The sequence below is a fragment of the Pieris rapae genome, chromosome 15, assembly GCF_905147795.1.
Source record: "Pieris rapae chromosome 15, ilPieRapa1.1, whole genome shotgun sequence".
Lineage (NCBI taxonomy): Eukaryota > Metazoa > Arthropoda > Insecta > Lepidoptera > Pieridae > Pieris > Pieris rapae.
The window spans coordinates 8,509,179-8,527,973 of NC_059523.1; the positions used below are offsets into that span (position 1 = coordinate 8,509,179).

The following is an 18,795-nucleotide window of genomic DNA, read 5'->3' on the forward strand; positions in this document are numbered from 1 at the left end:
TATCTATCTTTTAAAAAGTTTATGTTTATATGCCCACATACAATTACTTTGTCACTAGAGAGATAATGACTCAGGTAATAGTTTTTTAAAGTAGGTTAAAAATTCTTGGATTTTCTGATTATTGCATCTTGGTGGACGAAAATATTGAAATAATGTGTAATTGCTCACTTTGCCAATCGCAAACAATGGAAACAAATTCGGCAGCAGGCTCGCCGCTTACAAGGACTAATTAGTTAACCAACACTCCTCCACCTCTTCGCGTCCACAACGAGTGTGAACATTAACATCGAATTCAGGAATGCTATAAAATGTTAACAAACAATAATTGATGTTAGGCTCGGTTATTACTAATATATCTATATAATTTAGACGGTCGTGAAGCACTACTAAAAGTTCTGAAAAAAGCTTTTTTATAGAACGAATATTTATGTGAATATAACAGAGTTCTGTTTTAAAGGTACACTGACTTATCCAATTATCTATACTATCAGTTCATACATTCATCAACTATTAAGTCTAATTGAAATGAATCGTTGAATTTTATAAAAATAGTTAAACATACTAGAAGGTAGTTAATAAAAAAATACTTCAGCTTTTGTTAAGTAATGCTTGCTTGACGATGTCACTTTCATTACGAATTCATATTGACTTCTCACCTTCCCTTTTTTTAACTAGTATTTTACCACTAGATACCCATATATACTTGTATATGCCATAAAGCTGCTTAGCTTGTGTTCCAAAGCAGGGTTCTAGATACCTTAGAAAGTGCTTCGTTGATGTATATTTTGCTGGTGGGGTGTGATTTTGTCACTCGTCACCTCCGTCATTTTACGGCGCTGCGCCAACCAGGTGTTACGAGAGTCGGCTCTTGATACCTTGAATTTCACTTCTATAGGTGCCGGTTTTGCGCCAGGTTTCAAAGGGCGGCTGGTCGTGATTCGCCTGGCCCAATCAATTTCTGAAGTACTTACATTGATTGTGTCCCCAAACTAAGATATAAAATCCTTGAGATTTTCACCTGGTAGTTTTTCGATGCCCACTATTTCTATGCGATCATTTAGAGAAGTCTACTCGAATTCATGGATCTTCTGTTCAAGCGCGTGCATTTCTCTAAATACACACACTTATTGTTTATATTTACAATTGTCTTCTCCAATCTACTGATCTTTTCCCGTGATTGCTGACTTTCTGCAATAATAGTATCGCACTCGTCTGACAACAGCTCAGACTTTGCGTTATTTCATCAAGGTGTGTTTTTACTTGCGCACTTATATTGCACCTACTTTTTTCAGAATGTCCTTAAGTATATTTTTATATAAAGTTTGGACAAAAGCGATAATTCCATGTTTCTATAATATTCATCTAAATTCCCCACCAACGGTAAGGATGCGGGGGGCGGAGGTCTGCTGGACAGTGACTTAACAGGAGTATTAGGTACCATGGCTTTTTGCAGGTAATTTACAGGCCGGACACTTCCAGTTTGACCTAGATTTAGCCGCAAGTTTACTGAAGGAGGTCTTTGTGTATCCGACACAGCCGTAGTAGAAGTCATTTTAACATTCAAAACCACAGATTTTATCAGTAACACTGATGAGCTGTTGACAGCCAAAGCTCTTTGTTTGTGTATGCACTTAAGACGGACCAAGCCCCAGCCACTGTTCACTTCACTTAATCACTTATTATGTAGTAGATAAATAAGACAAAAAAGACATCCGTGCGGCCTCCGTGCACGGCCACGAGCAAGTTTAATGTCCATTAAAGAAAACCCATTTCGCAGCAAATCACGTTTTCCCACTATACTAAAAATCCGGGTGACTACTCTCTGGTAATCAAAAAGGAGTTGCTATCATTCTTGTTTGGATTCCTAGGCACCCAGGTATCCCTGGAAGCAAGACTGCTGATTCATATGCCAAAGCAGCTGTTGAGTCAGGTTCTCTAGATTATTTTAAAATTTGCGCTCTTACAAAGACATATCTGGACAGAACCTGGAAGACATTTTGGAATAATTCCAAATCGGTTAAGGGTAAGTTTAAAACTTCCATCCAACCAAACATACCAAGACAACCCTGGTTTTGTCATAATCGGATTGCAAATAGCAGAATTACATCCACAATCTCACGTCTGCGCCTTGGTCATGCTTGTACTCCTGTACATCTAGCCAAACTTCGGATGAGGGATCACTCTATCTGTGAGTGCGGCTTGGATGAAGATGATTAAAGGCACTGTATCTCACATACTATTTAACTGTCCCAAACTTACCTATCCTCTCTATGACGTTCTTCCCCATAAAGTCCCTCGTCCATATTGTAGATTTTTATGTACCTAAATATATAGAAGTAATACAATTAAAGTGCAAGTGTGTGTATATATATAAATTATTCTTAAACAGGAAATAGTATTTAATCATGTTATAACTCATATTTGTGTTATCTGTGCTGTCTATAAACTAACAATCGAATTTCAACTATTTTTTTAGGTGCATTATTATTATTTTCACCGATCATGATCAATCTCCTTCGTACCTTCTCCATCTACACGACACTGGCGAAGTACCTTGTGCCTAGTTGGCACAAATAAAAGCCATATTAAAAAAAATGCTATTGTCCAATCAGCAATGTCAATAACTGTTGAAAGTAAACTCAAAAAATAAGACTTGGCTGTATGGACTAAAGTCCTTTGCCTTTCCCATTAGGGATAAATTGTTGTAAAAAAAAATCATTTCACACAAGTGACAAGTCGCCAATCGCCATTAAAAGTGGAGTGTAAACTCATTTCTTTCATGTGTAATGTTAAATAAAAGAAGATATTGTATATATGTATATTGTCGAATTCAGTGTTATTAAGTATTCAATAATACATAAACAATGGCCCGCGGAGAAAGAGGTGTCGCTAGAGTTTTAGAAAAACTCGAAGCATCCGTAAATGCGGGTCAATACTATGAAGCACATCAAATGTACAGAACTCTATATTTTAGGTACATAGTTAACTTTTAAATAGTTTTGTTACTGATGGAGTTGATTTATTTAGCTGCTGTTTCTAATTCGTAGGTACTTAAATCAAAAGAAGTACGGTGATTTGCTACAATTGTTGCACAGTGGTGCAAACATATTGTTAGAATGTGATCAACAAGGTAGTGGTACAGATTTGGCGATACTTCTTTTAGATGTACTCACGAAATCTCACATAAAACCATGTGAAGAATGGATTAAAAAAATTGCTCAACTCTTTGCTAAGATGAAATCAAATGTGGTGGAGAGGGAAACCTTTTTAATTAATGCAGTAAAGTGGTCAATGGATAAAAATAAGAGAGGCCATCCTTTACTCCACAGGGTAAATATTTAGTTTTAAATGTGGTATTGTGATTTTGTATAGATGATTACACAAATTGAGATTATACTGGTGTCTATCTACAATATACTTAAAAAAAGAGATCAGTGGGGCTATAATCTCTTTAGGTCTTGGCCTCTGATTTCTGAACCTGTTTCATGATCATTTTTAAATGTTATAGGCAACTAGGTGATCAGGCTAGTGCCTGACACACTTTGTCGACTTTTTGCATCTAAGACATGTTGGTTTCCTCACAATGTTTTCCTTCACCGTTAGAGCAAATGTTAAATGTGCCCATTAAAACCTATGACCTAAGGTATGAGAATTCCACGCTGAAGCCACTAGGCCAACACTGCTCAACCATATACAACACAATATACTTAACTTTCCTAAAAAGGTGAATGTAATTCACATAACAATGGTCAATTTCTTTTGAGTTATTGGTATAGTTGGGACAACAGCATCTCTTAGTTTTAATAGTCTCAATTCCATAAAGCATATGCACCATCAATGTACCTTTTTTGTACTTTTTCAACCTCCTTCCACTTTTAATACATGACACATATCTATATTTTCTTAAATTATGTTTTGAGGAAATTTTCAGAGTATTGCAGAAGTGTACTGGCAAGAAAAGAAGTTATCAACTGCTTATAGGCATTTTTTACATTCAAATGATGGTGTTGCTTTTGCTACCAAATTGATAGAATTACATACTACCAAAGGATTTAAGTCAGAAATTGCTATGTTTATAGCTCAGGCAGTGTTGCAAATTCTTTGTTTGAAAAATAAGGAAATGGCCCATGAGGCTTTCAAGACATATACAAGATGTCATCCAAATTTGCATGAAAGTGCCCCACCATTTCCATATCCACTACTAAATTTTTTATACTTGCTTCTTAAAGTTATTGATCAGTAAGTTGCATTTTCTTAAACATTTAATTAGTTTTTAAAATATTAAAGCAATATGCAAATATGTCAAAACAATTTAAAATTGTATTTTTCATTTCAGTGGAGATGCTATGAAATTTTTAATGCTACGTAAAAGTTATTATAAATTTCTAAAGCGTGACCCTCGCTTCTTTGGGTATTTGGACAATATTGGCCGTGTCTGGTTTGGAATTTCTGCCCCAGAGAACCGTAGGAACCCTAACTCGATGTTAAGTGACGTTATAAAGTCAATGCTTGGCGAGATTGACAGCTCAGATGAAGATGGCAGCAAGTTGGCAAACAAACCCCAAGTCCCTGACTTAGATTAAACTTTGATTTATGATAGTCTGTTTTTATGAATATAGTTATTATGGTGAAAATTTGTTTACCCATCAAAATTTGATTTAAAATAATTGAAATAATAATAAAGCAAGCAACTACATCTATTGTTTTTGTAATAATTTCCTGTACATCTTACAAATAATAATCCATTTATAAGGTTTTGAGCTCATAAACCATTTTTTTACTTAACTTGTATAATGTTACTTAGCCATGCCAAAATATATTTACAGTAAAGGAAACTGCTAATCAAACAATCCATATACATTAATGTATTTAATTATTTAAATACCAACCATAAAACAATAGTTATTTTGGAATGATAAGTGTCCCAACAACCATGACTTGTGATTTAGAATATCTGTATGTTAAACATCTTCAATTGTAAGGCATGTAATGTCTCTCACAATTGTTTTTAGTTTTAATGTTCTCTTAAGAAGTTCAAATTTAATCTTTCTTGTCTTTAAATCTAATGCTTGTCTCACAATAAACTTGTTAAAATCAATAACATCAGGATGATTTAAAAACTCATCAACATTCATCCACTTACAAGCTTTGATTTCTAATTCTGATTTAGTGATTATATCTGAGGTAGCTTTTAACAAAATGATAACATAAATGTCTGAGTTCCCGAACATAGCATTATGAGTGTGTCTTAATGTGACCATAGATTCAAAAATGGTATCAACATCAGTTTCCTCCTTTACTTCTCTTATTGCAGCATCTTTTATGTCTTCACCTACAAAAAATTACATTAAATTTTAATTCCTATGTGGTTTTTATGGTTACATAAAAGGTCTTCTTATACCTCTTTCAACATATCCCCCAGGTAGTTTCCAATGTGGATGTTCAAAATGTTTCTCCATTACAACCAGTATTTCATTTTTGTTATTTACTACTAGACCACCCACTCCCAAGTTTGTATGACATATAGGAGGTAAATTTGCTGGTCTATCTTGTGGCAGCCATTTGAACATCATAACAAAGTCAATTCTAGCATGATGAAAGCTGAAACCCTCCTGTAATTGTATAAATTTAGTGATATACAATAAAATTTTGATATTATATACTAACAAGATTTGTTGACAATTCAACTACATGATACTATAAATCTAAAGAGTGGCACTGCCCATTAGATAACAAGGGGATAGAATTAAAATTAATTAAATTGTTGCAATGTTTTGCTTTCTTTACATGTAAATTTTAAATGAATATATTTGTATGTGAACTTTTTGAATTGTTACTTACATTTGCTAAAATAGGAATCCACTCTGCATCTGTAATATTAACTCTAAACCAAATACATCTTTTATTTTCTTCTGCCCATCTTGTTAAGGAACCTTAAAATAATAATTATATAAATTTATAAGAAGTAACAAGGACTGTGATTTACATATTTATAAGCTCTAACTTTCACTTACTCACAAGTTTGCATTTAAAATCAATCTGATCACAAGGCTCATCTTTTGAAGTGACTGTAACTCCATTGTACCTATCTACTACTCCATTAAATGTCATTGTAATGTTTTACCTCAAAAAAAAAATTCAGGTCACAAGGAAAAAAATTAGAAACCCCAAACAGTATTACACACTTATTAACAGTATTACTTGGGAACATATTATTCAAATAGATAAGTAGGTTTCGTGTGGGTTATGTAATAATTATCCAGTCATTCTTTTGTAAATATTTCATTTGATAACAGGTCAAGACTCAAGAGATTTAAAGAATTGTCAATAAAATGTCAATGACTTCTGTCAAAAATCACTTAAAAACAACGGTTTGCAAAAGCTAAGTTGCTTATCAACAATGGTTTATTTTACATAGGTACTTTAACTGAGTCTAAGTTATATAAAATCGTTGCTTAAGGTAAATTAGTTGTATAATATTGTACAATATTGTATTGTATTGTATAATATTGTACGATGATTACTTTATTTATATAATATAAGAAACAATATCTATGCCTCATTTTTTTTCCAAGCGTCAAAACAAATTTTATATTGTTTCGCCCTACTTATCACTTAATAAAGATAAGATGCCACAACCCACAACCACAACATTATTTAGTTATATTGTACATTTCCCATCTATTAATTTAGAGTTTTACTATTCATTATCTAACAAATTTTAATGAAATATGAATATCTATAAACCGATTTAAATTAGATACGCATATAAAATTTAGAGTCCAAATTTGAAGCCCAAATATATGCTCATACTCAATATTAATGATGTAATTCTTACAAATTAATTATTATGAGTTATGACATTGTTTACGCTTTGTCACGTGACGATGATAATATTAATAATTTATCCCTAATGGAAAATTGCCACGTGACGATTTCAATACAAATTCAAATGGTGTTAATCGGTTACGTCTGTCGCAACGTGACTTTGTCTCAAGCTCCTGGAGTTCTTACCATATTATTACTACCGAAAAGTATTCTAGGTATATTACCGCTTTTACGCAGAAATTAGAAAATTCTAATTGTATTGTCGAAAACACTTCGTTCGCAGCCAAGAGACAAGTTACGGCACCGCGTATCTCCGAGCTGCTGTTCATTACACCCTGTTGACTGTTCCGTCTTTCTAATGTAACATTTATAAACCTAATGAGTTAATAAAAATAGGTAAAAAAACTTTTTAAGTTAAACGGTTTTATGTTAAACATACATTGCAATGTTTAAGATAAATGTACTAAAAACCAAAAAATAATAAAATAGATACAGTCGTGGGAATTATAAACATATGCATAGACTAGACTAAAATAAAACCGTGGGGAATTTCCATGAGCAAGAAAATAGTAAGTAATTTCCTCACCGTCTGCGGGACAACTGCCTATTTTAACGACGAATTTTTTTTTATTTTTTTTTCCCCCTTTGGCTCTAATAACGACGAATTAAAAGATTCTTCTATCGCACATTAAGTCTATAATTTGTAGACAATTGACGTGCCCCACGCTGCTTGTTCTGCTTGTTGAGCCCTTTCATTTGATACCCATATTGATGGGATTAATAAAACATAAATTATCCGCCATTTTGCATAATTGTATTGTCACCAAAATTTCAGATTAATCGGTTGACAGGAAGAGGGTGAAATTTCAATTACTAAATTTGACCCAAGAAAAAAGAATAAAACAAACGGGGTGAGCTAAATAAAACCGTTTAAAAACTCCTTGATCTCCGAGCAAGTCCCGGTTTTCCAGGGACGAATATAATTTTATTATAACTTCCAAATAAGTAATAACAAAATGTAATAATTAAAATGCAGTAGTGATTATAATAAATAATTAACGTTAAATATTAATAAAGATTTTATTTAAATAAATAAATTATTAGTAAATACTGTCTCCGCCGTATATGAAATTGATTAAATGGTGCTTTTAAATCAATTAATTTTTTTATTCACACTGTTTAATTGTACTGTTACGAAACACGTGTTTTAAATATAAAAATCGATTTCCATGTCACCTAGACCTTACTTTACGATGTTGAATTTAGGTGTTGGTGTGCGCGCGCATCGTAAAAATTCACTCTCATCATCTTTCTCCATCGTACCAAAAGAAGTATAACTTCAAAAATAAAACGTTTTTACAACCGCGATAGCGTGCAATACACTTTTTATACACGTAAGTAGTTAACTCTTGCTATATTAGTGAAAATGAAACACAACTGCTGTTCTGTTTAAACAATTACACTAACTTTTGCTATTCAAAATGAAATATGAATAGCGCCAAATTATCACGGCCCCCAGTTCCTGGCCCCCTCATTATTGTTGTTCACGGTATACCCGGGATACAGATGGCTACCATAAAAACCTGACCTTGGCTATGTATAGATGACCTGGTGAAGGCTGCTGCCGTTGTCTGGTTTAAGAGAGTGGAGGGGTATTTCTTATGGTATAAATTACCCCACAAAATAGGGAAAATTGTTGTCATGGTAATATTAATGGCATATAGATTATGAAGTTATGTCGATCATTCGCTATCTCACACGGTGTACGCTGATGCCTGGTCTATACCATAGTCCGTCTACGTTTTCATACTAATTTAGTTTTCGACTTACACTACATACACTACTGTTAAGGAGTCTTGTCTAGTACTTACAGTGTAGTGTGTAATGTGCAACCAAAGCATGTCTGTGGCGCATTTCACAAATTACAGACAGTCTACAAAGAACTTCTGTCAGCTGTCTAAGATTTATTAAGTATTTCGAAAAATAAGACTTGGCTGTATGGACTAAAGTCTTTTGCCTTTCCCATTAGGGACAAATTGAAAAAAAAAAAGTATTTCGGTGGGCACTGGGCAATGAGAATGAGTATAATTTTAAAAAAATAATATTGTTCAATTTATACCAATATAATTTCAATGTGTTATATAAAATGTTGTCCTTACTAAGCTTTAAGAACATAATAACTTCCAAGTTTTCTTTTGGACTTTGTATAAATAGTTCGAGGTTTGTTTTAATTTTTTCTTGTTGTTTCTGTTTGTTATATCAATCTTACCTATTATCTTTTTTAGACTCTTTTCAGGTAAATTAAGCGAATTTAAATCAATTGATGATAGATATAAAGGCTTAACGGTTGATTCAAATGATATTATCGGCAATAAAAATGACTTCATCCTTAACTTGCAAGGTATTATGATCTTTGGTTGGGTAACAAGTGTGAAACAGTAATCATTATTAAAATAAATGTAATGTCATTAATAATTTCAGAGTCTTTAAATATATGGTCGAACAATGGTAAAAGATGCATATGGTTTAAAATCAGGATTAATCATTCTGAATTTGTTCCTATATTAGCACAGGTAAGGATAGTTATATTAATCAATAAAGTTAAATCACAAATGAGATATTTCTTGCCATAAACTAAATATTGACCTATTTATGTACCTTGGTGTTACACCTAAAAATATGCCACCAAATATAATATATGGGGCTCAAACTGTTTTTATGTATTTTAGTGATCCTATTATTCACAAGTAGTTTATTTAATAGTCACAACAGGCTCTGTTGTATTTATTATATTTCTGTTAAGCTTCCTATTGAATATGCTAGATTTTTTACCACATACTTCTATAGCTTGATATTCTTAGAAAGGTTTTAATTTTCATCATGCTAGAGATGACTTTGTGATGATGTATAAATGGCTTCCAACTGACTCTAAGCCTAATTTACCACCACCATGCCATACAAACCTTGGTGTAGGAGCACTGGTTTTAAATAATATAGAGGAGTTATTAGCAGTATCTGAAAAGCATTATAATTATCCACATTGGAAATTACCTGGTGGATATGTTGAAAGAGGTAAGACATTAGAAATGTTGTCTTTGAAATATGTTTTATTTAACATTACAAAATGTTATGTGTATTGTGAATAACGAATTCAACATGAAAATTTCTATTACTTACACCAAGTTATTGCACTAAAAACTTACATATAGTATTTGTAATTTGCAGGAGAAGATATTAAAGATGCAGCAATCAGAGAAGTCAAAGAAGAAACTGGTATCAATTGTGATTTTGAGTCAATAATTACATTCCGGCATACACATGACATGATGTATGGCAACTCAGATATATATATACTTCTTATGATGAAAGCAGTTTCAGAGAAAATTATTTTATCACAAAGAGAGGTCAAAGATTGTAAGTGGATGGCCATTGACGAATATACAAACCACCCTCATGTTCATAATTTCAATAGATTAATAGTGAAGGAAGCTTTAAAATATAGAGAAAACAACTTCAAACTAGATTTTCAAAAGCAAACTGTTACATGGCCAACGGCTACGCGAGAAATGAACTTTTTAGTTGCAGTTGGTTATGATTCCAAGTGAATATAACAGAGTACAATGTATTTTTTTAAATAAATATATTTTGTTTCATAATAGCCTTTTTATATCACACAGTCAGAACAAAAAACTAATTATCAAACCACTAGCAAAAGTCAAAAGTAATTAGAATATACAGGTTTGATAATTAATTTTTATATTATTATAACTCTAAAGAGACTTAAATTCATGCATAGAGCTGACCATACGTAAAATAAAGTCTCTTTGGAGTCGCGTAAAAAAACACTTTCTCTTGGCATCGCATAGACATTATCTGTGGCCTCATTGGCGCCAAAATCGTAGCGGCATAGATTTATTTTAACAAGCAAGGAGATATTTTCTTGCGAGTTAAATGTGTGGATATCACGTTACTGATTTTTACATGCCATGTTAGCTCATTAAAATATGTTCAAGTTAAAAAATACTTTATTTCAAATTTATGAACAAACTAATATGCTTTTAATGTATTGTATATCTGTTATTATTTTGTATACTTAATTTATCCTATAAAACAGTAACAAGCATTTGTCTTATTCAATTTCCTTAGTATAAAAGTAAGATTTGAAAAAATAAAAATATCTTAATCAAACGGTTTCATGTATTATTGATGTTTGTCTTGATTTTCCCTTTATGTTTGATTGCAGTGAATGCTAGGCATAAAAGCACGCGTGACTTGTTTGCACTTTTCCATTATATCCTTTCCATTTTTCTTTTTTGTCGGCTGTAACAAGAAAATAAATCATTTAGGAGGATTTTTGTTTAAGTTTGTCTTTAGAGGAATTACATTGGACTTTTAATTATAATAAATTATGAAAACGTAAATGACGATGAATTAATTTTAACATTATTCTCATTACGCGTTTTACTAATAAAATATTGTCTACATACTATATACTACTTCAAATGATATTGGATCTAAAAAAGTTTACCTACACTTTTAAGAAGAGAAAAAATGGTAACTTAAAGAAAACAATTTAGCAATAGAATAAATATATTTTATAGTTTTTAATAAGTATAAATAATTGTTCGGGGCTCCTTATTACGTAATATGTCTATATTACCCACGTAATTTTCTCTTGAATATCTTTGACCTAAACTAAATGTTTGATTTAAATTAAAGAATTGACACTTGTCAATTGTTTTCCATATTTTTGTTTACATTATTACCTGAATCTATACTTAAATTGGAATTCCTCTTAAGATAATTGTCCACGCCTATATCTTAGTTTCAATTAAGTGTATTTTTATGACGTGTTTAATCAATTTCAAGCTTACTGGCTAGGTTATTACCTATATATTACGAAGTAATATATGCAGTTTAATAAATATATTAAAGTGAATATTTATAGTTCGTGTTTTTAGTAACCCACGATAATCCTAGAAGTACCTACAGTAGTTGTTAATTTGTAATCCTTGATTCTGTCTTAATACACACATAACGTTACCCTGTAGAGTGTTCACGTAAACAAGACAGACGGAACGAAGCCATCACCGGTAAATTTAAATTCTACCCAACTTAGTCAAGCTCCTACCCATAACTACTAGGTACATCGCTGTTTTTAAACCAATAAATTAAAAGAAAATACAAGCGTAGAGAGAGACACAACATTTCTTATTACATAGAACGATAGTTGTCGTCTAAAAAAATATTTACTATTATTTAATTTAATTGATATATGCAATGATAAACTAGAAAGAATAGCACGGTACAGTATTTTGGTACCAGAAAGGTTCTATGGTAAACTTATTCCTCTACTATTAGCGCTAAATCTCGCAGTCATTCTGTTCAAGTACATTAAAATTGTGTTGGATTAGGACATCCGAGAGTCAAAGATTGCGCTTAGCCCCATTCCGAAATATTTTCTATATGGCTCAAGTATCTGTTAGCTCTTAACGAAATAAGCAATTTGAAAATCGAACAAAAACCAATGACAAGCAATGATAGCAAACTCTAACCTGAAGGCCGTTTTGTTGAGGCTATTTCGACAATAACCTTAACAAAACGGTACGTGAATTGTAAATACGATTGTCAAAATAAACAATACATTGTTTCGTTATACCATTTGAAAGTGAATCTAATTGATTGGTCGATTTAATGCAATATTAAAATCTAGATTAGTAGGTAATTAATAACATTATCAATTAATACTTATCATGGGTATTTTAGTCAACTTTCTAATACAATAAATAGGCTTACCTCAGCGCGTAAATTGTGTTTAAATGTGAAGTACAGTGAGAAACTCATGAACATCAATTTTAATGTGATCGCAACAGACATCACTATTATGAAAGCATAAGTCATTTTAATTTAAAATACTACACGAACGTGCTCTTGTAAATACGTTCACCGACTGCCTGCGACTGGTTTTGTTGATTTTTTTACCGAAAGCAATTGTTACGACGTTGATAAACTTTAAGTGGACGGTTTAAGTAGATTTTATGCATCCGTATAAGGTGATAAGTTATTGTTAGAATATGTGTAGTAACTTTGTAAGTAGCATATATCATGGAATGTTTAATAAAATATGTTTGTGTTAATGAATTATGTCAATGTTTTCTTTATATTAGTTTTAATTTAAAAGTTATGTCGTTGCATAACAAAGGCATATTTTGACATGCTTCTATATCATTCATGATTTGTCTTTATAGATAATATAGAGTAGGTGATCAATTTTCTGCGCCTTTCCTGGGTGTTTTATACTACGATGTATCCTTTACCACACTATATGGTGAATCACATATACCTACCAGGCCGTAGCTTTGTTTAATAAAAATACGTAATAATATTTATTTTTAATCTTTTTCAAAGTCAATATAGATATATGTGTATATTTCTCGCAGTGATTTTAAATTGTGCAAAAAAAATAATTGTAATCAACAGATTAGATAATTCATACCAGAACCATATCATGATTCATGATCACTACGATTTTGCGTCAATATGATGAGACGAATAAATACAAGAATATTTGTGTAAAAGTGATGCAATGACGTACGGCGTGTGGTGTGGTTAGTGACCTCAAGCTAATGACCGAGACGATAGAACACCATACAGACCCCGCCCTCCGCATTTGCATCACACTATTTAGTTTAAAAAACATTTATACAGTGAAACTTGGTTAAGTGGGACCTGGAGAAACCTCCATAACTGGAACTCATGCTGAGGTCCCAACACTTTGGCACTGAATTACCTCTGTTAGTGGGACGAGGTAAACCTCTATATCTGAGATTTGTTCTTTCGATTTATCATCAGTGATATCATGTTTGCCCGAAAAAGTCGCCACATCTCTTCCCCTGGCTCACTGATATCTGGGAAGAGTTGCTCCTTAATGAGCGTTAGATCTCCGGCATCTTCTCTCGATCCCTTGGATCCCAACGAGACTGTAAAACGTAAATTGATGAGATTACGCCTACCCTAGAGATGGAACCTACCCTTGTTCAAAAAGGCGCATCCAAATCTAAGGCGATTAATTGCACAACTATTAACTACTACTCACTATTTTTTTAGTAGTTTCTCGAGTTGTCGCATCTTCTATTTTATTTATCTCTTTTAATTCTTCCTGAATTTATTTGTGTTCTACAAGTATACATATACAGACTTTTACCGAATCTTTAGAAATCGTAATACCCAACCTAATTCTGTCAACGAAGAAGTTAAGAAGTGGGGTCTTAGAAACATAAAGCTTCAGAGTTCTGAAGAGCTACAACAGGGCCGAGCATATTTATTTCAGAAACTAATAGTGCCACTCCAGGAACTCCTACCAGTACCTACGCAGGGTAAACATAAACAGCCGACTTAATTCGATTTAAAAAGTGCCCTACTTCCATTCATAAAGCTGCCTTTTTGCTCATCACCTATTTGTTGGCGCTTGTGAACTTGATTAGTGGAGGCTTGGTGTCTAAATGGGCAGATTTGAAAGAAAATAAATGTACAATCTGTAATTTCTATTAACTTTAAAAAAAATATAACGAATCGAATCGAATAATTAATTATCCAGTAAATTTCAATTTTAAAGTTAAATAAATTTACTATCACCAAAAAATAATCAACCACTACAAAAACAAATAACTATTTAACAAGTTGAAAGATTAAACACGAATCCAATATAAAATAACTTACAAACGATATTTGTTTCATAATAGCAATTTAGTTATGTTATTTTCAATCACCTATTATTATACGTATTCTGTAATCAAAGTACAGATAAGAACCGAGAACAAAAAAAAAAACACTCGGCGAGCACGTGATAATATATAATCACTTGCATTCAAATATTCATGATTCAAATTTCAATCACTGCAATACGATAACAGCCTCAGTAATTGTCTATAAACATCCAAAGAACCGACTGAAGACCAAAAACGTTAACGATACTGAAGCAGTGACGTGCGGCTTGTGGTGTGGTCAGTGACCTCAGGCAAATGACCGACACTATACAGCCCCCGCTCCCCGCCGTGGCATCACACTATTTTATTCAAATAACATTCCTAATGTGTTGTGGACACCCGTAGTCCTAAATATTATGTTCTAAGTAACATTGTTATAAAATTTTTATCTTGAAACTAGATTTATTTTAAGCATTGCTTTAATTATCTTATCATTAAAACACAAATGAATAAATAATTTGTTATTTCATTAAAAAACTTGGAAATGCCAAGTATCATTATTGCATGTTTTGATCGATTATATTTAACCTAACTTAAAAAGACCAATAAAGAGTTAGTTGGCAAAGAAAATAAAATATAATTGTAGCGTAGATATTGTATTTTTTTATTACTGGAGCGTTTTATTTTTTATATAACTTATATAAGTAGCATAATTTTTTTGGTATATTTATGAGTTTCCATCAGTCTCTTGAAACGCGTCTTATCCTGTGCCAGGTACACCAACTCCACTCCTTAACGTTGTGATGCCATGATTCCTTCTTTATAACACGCAGTTTACTCAGGCTTTTCAATCATTATAATTAATTGAAGGATTAGATAGCGGTCATGGCGCAACACGTAGTCCTGTTACAAGTTTATATAATTATAATTGTACCAAAAAAATGGAAAATATTTATGAACACTTACACCGTCAGAAGGTAAGGAATTTGTACGCTCTCTTCTTGTAGCACCCCTATGTCGAATTAAGAAACACTTCAGGTAGCTGGTGCGCGGCAAACAGTATCTTAAAAGACGCTCAGTTGTAAAACGACGGTCTTCATGTTGAAATAACTAAGCAATAACTAGAGACTAAAACTATATATATATAAATAGAGAGTTACTAAAATTAATATCAGTATATATGACTTCTTACTCAGAATAAATAATTTAGTTGACGCAAATAAACTTAATAAATAAAAACATATATTATTATCTATCAAGATTTAAAATAAAGTCGCCCAAACGCAGATGATTTTTTTGCTAAATCAAAAACGTGTCATGCCACCAATTTTGTAATCACTTTTTCAATCTATAACGTCTCAGATTTCGAAAATCTTCAAAAGATATTATTTTATCTTATCGTTGCTATCGATATTAATGATACGCTTAGACTCATGTCTAAAAGTATCTGTTTCATGATCACTGTTATGTAAATATTTACATTATATTTAGGGCTTGCTTCACAATGTATGCCTAAAGTAACAAATAGCTATGCATAATGCAACACATAAATTATTCGAAAGATTCCGAATAAGATACTTCGCGTTTCATGACGAATAGCGCTATCTGACAGTCGTGAAACGCAAAAACTGTTTATCCTACCAATAAGTAATAAATAGCTTATCCGGACATCGTGAAAAAGTTTATAATTGCAATTTTCAAAAAAATTGCTTTTTGAAAATTGCAATTATAAACTTTTTGGAATTGTGTCATATCACTCATACCACACTTGAAGAATCTTTTATTTAGTTGGATATAAAAATTTTTTTCGTAAGAAAAGGTATTTTATAGAAACGGCGGAAAGACGTTCTCAGAGTTTTTTTATAGAACAGGGGCAAACGGGCAGGAGGCTCACCTGATGTTAAGTGACACCGCCGCCCATGGACACTCTCGATGCCATAGGGCTCGCGAGTGCGTTGCCGGCCAAAAGTCAATCGTCTCAGTTAAATTTGTATAAAGACAGCGCGAGAAGATAGTAGAGTAGAGATAGATAGTAGATAGAGATAGATAGTAGATAGAGATAGATAGTAGATAGAGATAATGGCAAACCCAGTGTTATTCTGACATTTAGGCTTTTACATAGTTACGACATCCAAGGTGTCAAACTTTGATTAACAAGCGAATTAAATTATATACGCCTTTGAAAATATCTATAGCAAGCTTAGAAAATAAACAATATCAACGAGTGGGCGTGACCGGTGGAGAATGGTTTGCAGGAAACGCAACAGGTTATGCCACATTTGTTAGATCTTTTTATGTTATTTTTATAATATCCAAGTTTACATACCTACTAGTAACAAAAAGAAAGTAAGTATGTACTTTTTAATAATGTAAATGAAATGTGCTTACTAAACGGTTTTTAGAATTCTACTTTTTATCTCAAATTATTCTAAGACTAACATTACAATTCGAAAACTTTCCTTAAGGCGCCTATGGAAAAAGACCTCTCCTACAAACTTACTGTGCGACCTGGAATTTCCATCCGCTTTACCAGGTCAAAGTCCGAGTAGCAGACAGTCCAAAAATTTGCCAAAGGTATATATATGTATTATGCACTTGTTAGGTTTATTAAAGGTACTAATCATTTCAGTTTGATATCAATTCGTGGACCGATAATTATGATCGTAAACAAAACATTTCATTTAACTCTACATGGACAGAAGTCGGATAGCAAAATTATGTGTGTTTATCACTGTAATATCTTAATGTCAAAAGATAATTCTAATCTCATCAGCCTCCTTTGCTTTATATACATTTTTCATTCTTTTCTTGCTGTTCTCGTCTTTAAAAACAAATAAATCGACCCAGAATTTGTTCATGGTGAGGTAACTACCTGTAAAAGTTACCTCTTATTTTCTACGATATATAAAACTGTTTCTACTGTTTTTTCATAAATTCAGAACCTAATTTACCTGGAGTTTTCACACTTTTCTTGTTCGTCCATTGTTCCAATGAATGAAGAATGTTTTCTTAAATGGCAAAGGAAGCGTTAAGTTTTTAAAAGCACGAGAAAACGCAGCCAGTAGCTAGTAGGTATTAGATAAGTTAAATTCCCAAACCAAAGTTATACGTTACATAATGTCGGTCAAATTAAAACTGGATCGTACGATAAAAACCTCATTGTCGGTTACGACATACTTCCTTTTGATATTGCAAATGGATACTAAAATATGTGTGCCCAAAATTAAAAACATAATTAACCTAAGCTAAGTAGATATTGATCAATTACTATTTGTAATGTAACTTTATTTTAAAATAAATATATACCTATAGTATATATATCAGTTGGAGTTAACTTTTTAATAATTGTGTGTATTTTGTTCTTAAATCTACCCAATTATATTAAGATTTACCTTACATAAATGACTAGGGATTGCCAGTATAAAATTCGTGAAGTAGTTTAACAGATTCAAAATACCTGACTATAAAAAGTTATTTCGTTTGGAAAGCATTCGTGAAGTCAACGTTTGATTACGAAATTCTATAATTTTGTCTATGGCATATTTCCGGTCTGTGGTTAGACTGTGATATTTGGCGGTTATTACAAGCAGTGATTAACTATATTACTTGGCGTTCCGATATATTCTTTATTAAATATATAACTTGTAATTTAATCAATTAGAAGTTCATGTATCTAATGATTAAATAGTTATGGCATTTTATTATTTATTTAAATGGCACAATTTATATATTTAAAGTATTTGGAAACCGAATTTATTATCGGATATGGAATTAAATTTATCATCATATTTGGGTTTCAACAACCACACTTCCTATTGCCAGTAGGTAAGCTTACAGTATTTGTAAACAAAGTAAAAACAATAATATATATTTTCAGATATTTGTTCAGGTATTTCAGGTACTGACCGGTCATGACCGGCAAAATTAAAAAAAAAACACAGTGGCGCTACAAGACATAGGGTTTTGGCCTCAGATTTCTGTGTCTGTTTCTCAATATAGGCATGTAGATAAGCCTGTCTGACACAGGTTACTGGTAATTAGGTATCAGGCACGCCGGTTTAACTACAGTATTTCAAACACACGATCATAGGGTTAGGTGCCCGCTCTTCCCACTATCACTGTTAAAATATCCTATGTCTACGCGATATCAGTTTGAATCTGTTCTTAACAATTTATATAAAAAAGTAGAAAAGAAAGTCTTAAACACAACACACATATTTATTTATCAAATTTGATAGGCATAAATTACTGAGGCACTCAT

At 32.2% G+C, this 18,795-nt stretch overlaps 3 protein-coding genes, 1 long non-coding RNA gene and 1 pseudogene across 5 annotated transcripts; 2 read left to right on the forward strand and 3 right to left on the reverse strand.

The window, feature by feature from the left end:
- Positions 1-84: 84 nt before the first annotated feature.
- Positions 85-2,287, reverse strand: LOC123689839 (annotated as a pseudogene).
- A 426-nt stretch (positions 2,288-2,713) lies between these two features.
- On the forward strand, positions 2,714-4,696 carry LOC110999949 (Golgi to ER traffic protein 4 homolog). Its single transcript, XM_022269242.2, has 4 exons — positions 2,714-2,974; positions 3,048-3,330; positions 3,932-4,239; positions 4,337-4,696. The coding sequence occupies exons 1-4, from the start codon at positions 2,865-2,867 to the stop codon at positions 4,581-4,583; spliced, it is 948 nt and encodes a 315-aa protein (XP_022124934.1). The 5' UTR covers positions 2,714-2,864; the 3' UTR covers positions 4,584-4,696.
- A 158-nt stretch (positions 4,697-4,854) lies between these two features.
- LOC110999950 (nudix hydrolase 8) lies at positions 4,855-6,344 on the reverse strand. 2 transcript variants are annotated; one of them, XM_022269243.2, is made up of 5 exons: positions 6,202-6,344; positions 6,015-6,124; positions 5,842-5,933; positions 5,402-5,612; positions 4,855-5,332 (listed from the first exon to the last, which is right to left on the reverse strand). In XM_022269243.2, the coding sequence occupies exons 2-5, from the start codon at positions 6,109-6,111 to the stop codon at positions 4,962-4,964; spliced, it is 771 nt and encodes a 256-aa protein (XP_022124935.2). In that variant the 5' UTR covers positions 6,112-6,124; positions 6,202-6,344; the 3' UTR covers positions 4,855-4,961. The 2 variants fall into 2 exon arrangements, with proteins under 2 accessions (XP_022124935.2, XP_045487361.1); XM_045631405.1 differs by having other exon boundaries at positions 6,015-6,311.
- A 2,467-nt stretch (positions 6,345-8,811) lies between these two features.
- On the forward strand, positions 8,812-10,481 carry LOC110999964 (nudix hydrolase 8). Its single transcript, XM_045631406.1, has 5 exons — positions 8,812-9,048; positions 9,114-9,229; positions 9,310-9,401; positions 9,690-9,900; positions 10,054-10,481. Exons 1-5 carry the CDS (start codon positions 8,975-8,977, stop codon positions 10,431-10,433), a joined length of 873 nt encoding a protein of 290 aa, XP_045487362.1. The 5' UTR covers positions 8,812-8,974; the 3' UTR covers positions 10,434-10,481.
- A 526-nt stretch (positions 10,482-11,007) lies between these two features.
- LOC123689795 lies at positions 11,008-13,249 on the reverse strand. Its single transcript, XR_006750682.1, has 2 exons — positions 12,625-13,249; positions 11,008-11,148 (listed from the first exon to the last, which is right to left on the reverse strand). It is a non-coding gene; the product is annotated as an uncharacterized LOC123689795 (long non-coding RNA).
- Between the last annotated feature and the right edge of the window lie 5,546 nt (positions 13,250-18,795).

Bases quoted from the DNA above. Each gene is read 5' to 3' on its own strand.
- LOC110999950 (XM_022269243.2), bottom strand. From the start codon at position 6,111: ATGACATTTAATGGAGTAGTAGATAGGTACAATGGAGTTACAGTCACT. The intron at 5,934-6,014 runs GTAAGTGAAAGT...TATTATTTTAAG, and splicing joins TTTTAAATGCAAACTTGTGA to GTTCCTTAACAAGATGGGCA. The intron at 5,333-5,401 runs GTATAAGAAGAC...AATTTTTTGTAG, and splicing joins TGGGGGATATGTTGAAAGAG to GTGAAGACATAAAAGATGCT.
- LOC110999949 (XM_022269242.2), top strand. From the start codon at position 2,865: ATGGCCCGCGGAGAAAGAGGTGTCGCTAGAGTTTTAGAAAAACTCGAA. The intron at 3,331-3,931 runs GTAAATATTTAG...GGAAATTTTCAG, and splicing joins GCCATCCTTTACTCCACAGG to AGTATTGCAGAAGTGTACTG. The intron at 4,240-4,336 runs GTAAGTTGCATT...TTTTCATTTCAG, and splicing joins CTTCTTAAAGTTATTGATCA to TGGAGATGCTATGAAATTTT.
- LOC110999964 (XM_045631406.1), top strand. From the start codon at position 8,975: ATGTTGTCCTTACTAAGCTTTAAGAACATAATAACTTCCAAGTTTTCT. The intron at 9,402-9,689 runs GTAAGGATAGTT...TGATATTCTTAG, and splicing joins TTGTTCCTATATTAGCACAG to AAAGGTTTTAATTTTCATCA. The intron at 9,901-10,053 runs GTAAGACATTAG...TGTAATTTGCAG, and splicing joins TGGTGGATATGTTGAAAGAG to GAGAAGATATTAAAGATGCA.